The sequence below is a fragment of the Bubalus bubalis genome, chromosome 4, assembly GCF_019923935.1.
Source record: "Bubalus bubalis isolate 160015118507 breed Murrah chromosome 4, NDDB_SH_1, whole genome shotgun sequence".
NCBI classification, from domain to species: Eukaryota; Metazoa; Chordata; class Mammalia; order Artiodactyla; family Bovidae; genus Bubalus; species Bubalus bubalis.
Genome location: NC_059160.1, coordinates 6,860,205 through 6,866,204, shown reverse-complemented (window position 1 = coordinate 6,866,204; position 6,000 = coordinate 6,860,205). Strand labels below are relative to the sequence as shown.

The following is a 6,000-nucleotide window of genomic DNA, read 5'->3' as shown; positions in this document are numbered from 1 at the left end:
GAGTTTGACCCACCAGGCTGAGCGGCTAGAACTGTCCTTGGTTGGGATCATTCCAGGGTCTGCTGCAAGGGCCCTGGGCCTGTGGGAGGTGTAGGTGGCTGGGCCAGTCTGATGGCAGCCACCTCCGCAGCAGAACCAGAGCCAGCCTGACGGCTGGATTGGGAGGAGAAAGAGACGCGTTTGCTTCAAACAAAAAAGGAAACAAGGTTAAAATGAAGTTTATTATTTTTTTGATTTTTTTTGTTTTGTTTTTTAAATAAAACTGTTTGTGAAACAGCTATTTTATCCCCACGGCAGAGTGACCCCTGAAAGATGCACTAACCCCTTCTTAAGGCCTTAACAAGATTTTTTTTTTTGTACTTTTTTCTTTTTTTAAAACTCAGATATTTAAAAATTATACAATTTACAAAACAAAACAACACAACATAGAGAATCATGTAGCGGGGGGCTGCTCAACTGGCAGGCTCCCTTTTCCTTTATAAAAGTGAAAGCAAAGAAGAAAGGGTGGAGTGGGTGCTCCTGGTCAGCTTACCCCCGTGAGCACATCTGACACTGTCCTTCCCTGTGTCCACTCTTACGGCCTAGGTTCATCCGTCTGCCCTGGGGGTCAGGGCACAACAGCTGCCTGGAATGCGCCCGGGGCGGCCATCCCTTGATCCTGCCGGCCAAGCCGCTTTGGTGGGACCCTCGGGGCTCTCACCGGCCAAGGACCCAGGACACAGTTGTGACCGTGGGGCCTCCGCCTTGGGGCATCCGCCAATGTCCCCTCCCCCGAAAAAAAAATAAAAATTAAAAAAATAATAAATAAATAGTGTTTCTGGAAATGAAAAAGATTTATTTTTGTGTTTAAACATCATTCTCCCATTCTTGAAAACATGGACCATCCCCCACTCCCCTCCCCCTCAACCTTCCCACTTTGAGACAAATTACTGACAAAGACATGGTTTGGTGTGGTTCGTCTGTTCCTCTGACCCCGGGTATAGAGTCTCTGAATTGTGTGAGCTGTGCCAAGGATCTAAGCCACCCCTGTCCTTGTGAGATCAGAGTTTGTTCGGTTCAATTTCACATTTAAATTTCACGTTATTGGAACAAATTTGGAGTTCTTTAACTAGATAATTTTAAAATAGAATCAAAAGGGATAGCGCACCTTTCATTTAAACAAAGTCTTTCCAGACTAAAAATAGATTTATATATATATATTTTTATCCCTCCCTTTTAATTCCCCCCACCCTTTCCCATCATCCCACCCCTCCCCCCTCCCCCCACACTGTCACTATGGAGATTGTGTCCATGGAAACAGCCATTCCAACGTCTTGGGTCTTTCTTTCCTGTGGTGTCACCGGTTTGAGAGTGATGTAAGAACTTAGGAAGGAAGTGCTGGCGCGGGCAGGCACGCGGGGTGGGGCGGGGTGGGGTGTGGCTGCACAGGAGGACCGTTTCCATTCCATCACGAGTATCCACCACCTTCTCATCTCCACAGTCTCACCTGCAAGACAAGCAGACACTGGGTGCTGGGAACCTCTGCATGGCGCTGCAGCCCACAGCCCCTGCTCTGTGGTGGCGCGACTCTGCAGGGTCTGGCAGCCGGCACCGGAGACACCCAGGGCCCATGGCAGAGCCGGCTGTGTGGCTCTGGGCCTGAAACAGGGTAAAGGCAGCAATGACCTGACCAGCTGCACTGGGTATGGACTCGGAGTGTCCCTCCCCAGTGCGTGGAGGGAGCCGAGACCAGGAGAGACTCCCCTGACCCCCGAGGTGGGGCTGCCTGGAGTGGGGCAGCTCTTGGGGTGACCCTTGCTCAGGATGCTGCCCCCTGGGGCCTATAGTGGGACTCAGCACGTGGGCCCCGGGACCTGTCCTCACAGAGGTGGCCAAGCACTCAGCTGATGTGGAAGAACCTGCTCAGGACCACGCCCGGGTCGCCTCCAGCCGCGGGCGGCGCTCTCACAGCTAACAGAGAACACTCCTGGGAGCTCCAAGGGGAGGGCGGCTCTCAGGTCACTCTCTGGGGCTCCCCAGGCCCTGCTACTGGCGTCTGTCTCTCCTTCTGGCCCGGGCTCCAGGCTTAGGAAGGCTCTCCTGGTGACCATCGAGGGTACGTGGGCTTGTACCAAGGGCCTCCTCAGGATACTTCATGGATCCTTACGTGTGCAAGGATCTCAAGAGACACAGCAATTTCCGAGGAATTCAGTCCAGAAAAATTAAACCAAGAGCCACGTGTGGTGACACCCCTGTGTGTGTGTGTGTGTGTGTGTGTGTGTGTGTGCAGGGGCTCACCTGGCTTCTTCCTCAAACCCTTTCCGGTGCCCTCCACCAACCGATAAACCTCAGGAAAACCCAGGCATCACCAGTCCCTTTTCTGCTTCTGTAAAACTTACTAATACACAAACTAGTTAAGGCTAGCCTGTGTATACAAGCTAAGAACAGACATTCCCGCCAGCCTTTGCCAAAAAAGAGATTCCTAGCTGCTTGGCAGAAAACATGAATAACAGTAAGGGACTTGCAGGGCAGCAGGACAGCGTCGCCACCCTCAGGCAAAAGCAGACCCTGCGCCTCCGGCTGCCAGGGCCAGGAGCTGAGCCACCCTGCCATGGGCCACAGAGTGGCTTCCCCCACACCCAGGGGGTCACCCCAGCACCCCCTCCCCCAGCACGGACTCTCTCCACTCTGGTTTCCTGAGGCTGAGGCTGCCAGGAAAAGGGGAGAAGAAGCAGCCTTCTCTGGTGCAGGGACCAAAGACCCTCTATCAAGGCGATGCCAGGGCAGGGCTGCCAGGGGGCCTCAAACAACGACCAAAGGGGTCAAATCTTGCCTGGGATGTGGGCCACGGGCGGGAACAGAAGACAAGTGCCCGCACATCCTGCAAAGCTCAGCTCATGGAACGAGGGCCAGGGGCACGGTCTGCCTCTCCCCAGCACTTGGCAGTCTTCGGCCTGCACCCTCTAGAATGCAGGTGGTCTCCGCACCAGGGTCTGCCTGGCTGGAGGGCTCCGCAGGCCGCTGGCCTGGGCTCCTTCCCTTGGTGCCACTGGGGGGCCTGGTGGTCCGTCCATATCCCCTGCCAGTGCCTGGCCTTCCGGCCTTTCCCACAGGGACCTCCCCAGGGTCTGATACCTGACTGACCCTGAATATAATGGGGCCCTAACTTCTCCGTTATTCCTAAAAACTATTCCTTTAGTAGGAAGAATGGGAAGAAAACTCTTGAAACATCTAGTAGGGGTCAGGCACTATGCCAGGAGCCCTATAGACACTTCTTCACTGTAACACTGTGAGGCCTGCCGTCCCTGCCCCCATCATCTTGGAGACAAAGCCCTGAGGGAGGGGACCTGTGCAGCCCAAGCCCTGGGCTTGTCAGGCTTGGGGCTGGGGCTCACGGCCAGCAAGCTCTCCTGACTGGGCCCCTGGGACTCTGCCTCGGAGCCTCCATCGCTCAGGTCTGTCCAAAGGTGCCAGAGGTGGCTGAGGAGGCAGCACCCGGGCAGAGCCGTGGCCCGTGAGCGAGCGGGCAGCCCTCTGTGCTGAGGCCGCTCTCTACCGGCCGAACACGCCGGTAGAAAGGCACCGGCGTGTTCAGCTCTTGGCGAACAATCGGGCCTTCATCCCAGGCCAAAGCGTTCCCATCAGCCTCTTCCTGCTGCCCTTCAGCTTCACCTCGGCCGCCTGGACCTGGGCGGGACCCCCACCTGGCTGAGGCTGCCCTCACCTTTGTAAGCTGAGACCCAAGCCTGCTGGGGAGCACGTGAGGAGCCTGCACCCGCCCGACGCCATCAGGTCAGCGGCCTCCTCCCTGGGCCACCCCATGAGGACAGGAACTACCCTGCATGCCTTCCTCCCCCCAAATCCTGGGCCAGTGCATGAAGAGGCCGAGACAGCCGTCCCTGTCCTTGTGGGAGGACAGTCTGGTGGAGACTCAGACGGTTCATGAACATACCAGCGACTCGAAACCGTGGTGACGCCAGGGAGGTGGCAGAGTGGGGACAAGGGGACTGGGAAGGCTGCTCTGAGGACGTGCCCTGAAGCTGAGACCCAAAGAGGAGACGGGGCACAGCACCGTGGCCTGGGAAGCCGAGTGTGGGCACAGGACCCCTGAGGGAGGCAGCCAGGCACTGAGGAGTCAGAGAAGGTGACCCCAGGGCCCTCGGAGGTGAGCTGAGGAGCTGCACTTGGCCCTACAGATGGCGGGAACCTCAAGTCAAGGAGAGAAAGGAGCTGGTGCAGAGCGGCACTGCATGCGGGGCCGCGGGGTGGGCGGGAAGGGGGACCCGGGACATGACCCTGGGCACTAACCTGGCACCCAGGACAAGGCAGAGCTGGATGGAGGTCACGGCTTCCCGCCACTGGGTGGGCTGGGTGGGAATGGGGCCTCCGTGTCTACAGCCGATGAGAACGAGGGACGGGCAAGGAGCCTTGTCCAGTAGCTGCCTCGAGCCGGGGAGAGGGCGGAACTGGCTGGCCAAGGCTCCTGCACCCGCAGACCCGGGAGGGGGCCGCCCACTGACCTTTCCTCCCTGGCACAGCTGGCCTGGCCAGGTACCTCACGTGGCAGAGGGAGATGAGAACTCGCATCTCCATGCCCTCAGCCCTGGCGTTTTCTGCCAGACAGGGCTGCGCTGGGCACGGTGGAGACATTTCTTAACTGCATCCTCACAAGGCTGACCACTGTTAGTCCTCTTTTCACAGAAGGAGGAACTGAAGCACAGAGATGCTAAGTGGGCTGACGCTGTCACACAGCACTCTCCACACCACAGGAATAATCGCTGCCCGTTCCCCACCTTGTGATGGTGGATCTGCGCCCCCAGCACAGACCCCAAGGTGAATGCTCCCTGAGGGGAGGGGCTGTGTCCGCCCCTCACGCTGGGGCTTCTCACCACCTGCAGAGGGCGGGCAAACCCAGGAGAAGGGCCCTGCCTTGACAAGCACTTCAGGTGCACGAGACGGCGCTCTGTCCCTCCCTTCCCTCCAAGAGGGAAAGGTCTGACCTCAACAGACTTGAAACAACCCCAAACGGAGGGACAGGCCACTCGATCACTCAGCGCCTCGTTTCTTTGGTATAAACATGACAGCAACACCCACCGTGTGAGGAATAAACCATGAGGCTTGTCATCCTGTGAGAGCCGAGGGCTCTGGCAGCTGGCAGAGCCCAAGAATGGGCAGAGAGGAAGGCGAGGATGAACAAAATTAAAATTTCCAAGAGGAAACTGGGCCCAGACTTCCTATTTTTCTCAAACACAGGCTGGGATTCCAGGACAAGAACAAAAGGCCCCAAGTAACTCATGGTTCTCTCCCAACCAGCTCTTCCCGGACACTTCTGGGAATACTCCCCATGGCCTCCGCTCCAAGTGGCTCTAAACACTGGGGCCGGGAAGGTGGCAGAGCCGCTCAGAAACAGTGACACCATCAAGCCCAGGGACACGCGGAAGGGCCAACAGAAACAGGCCTGGAAATCCCCCGGACTGCTGCTGGCCTGAGGGTCACTGGACCCTGCAGGTTCTAGACGCGGAGAGCTCCACGTGATGGCCAGCCTCCCGCCCCCACCCCCGCGCCCTCCATTCCCACCCCCACCCCTGGAAGAGCAGGAGAGAAGAGAGAGAGTGCGGAGTCCTCACTGGACACCTTCATGAGAGCACTGTAACCCCCACGGGCTTGTTACCCAGCCGAGGGCCTTCTCTGGAGGCTGGTACTGGGATCCACCTAAGAAACAAGTGACTTCCCAGATGAAAACTGCCATGTCCCGGGATGAATTTTAGGCAGACTCCCATCCCTTGTAACACGGATGCTCAGTCGTGTCTGACTTTTTGCGACCCCGTGGACTGTAGCCCTCTAGGCACCTCTGTCCATGGGATTTTTCAGGTAAGAATACTGGAGTGGGTAACCATGCCCTCCTCCAGGGGATCTTCCTGATCCAGGGATTGAACCCAAGTCTTCTGGCTCCTGCACTGCAGTGCAGGTGGATTTTTTACCCGCTGAGGCCCCGGGGAAGATTTGTAACAAGGGGGAGGG

The 6,000-nt window shown here is 57.4% G+C and overlaps 1 protein-coding gene across 4 annotated transcripts in view; it reads right to left on the bottom strand.

The window, feature by feature from the left end:
- Positions 1–202: 202 nt before the first annotated feature.
- The window catches only part of TCF20 (transcription factor 20), a 94,317-nt gene continuing 88,519 nt past the window's right edge, over positions 203–6,000 (bottom strand). For all 4 annotated transcript variants that reach the window (XM_044942479.1, XM_044942475.1, XM_044942476.1 and 1 more), the window contains one exon: positions 203–1,486. Coding sequence is in view for 1 of the 4 variants with exons in the window: in XM_044942477.1 (XP_044798412.1) it covers positions 1,469–1,486 (18 nt within the window). In the remaining 3 variants the exon portion in view is untranslated. The remainder of the gene's footprint in view (positions 1,487–6,000) is intronic.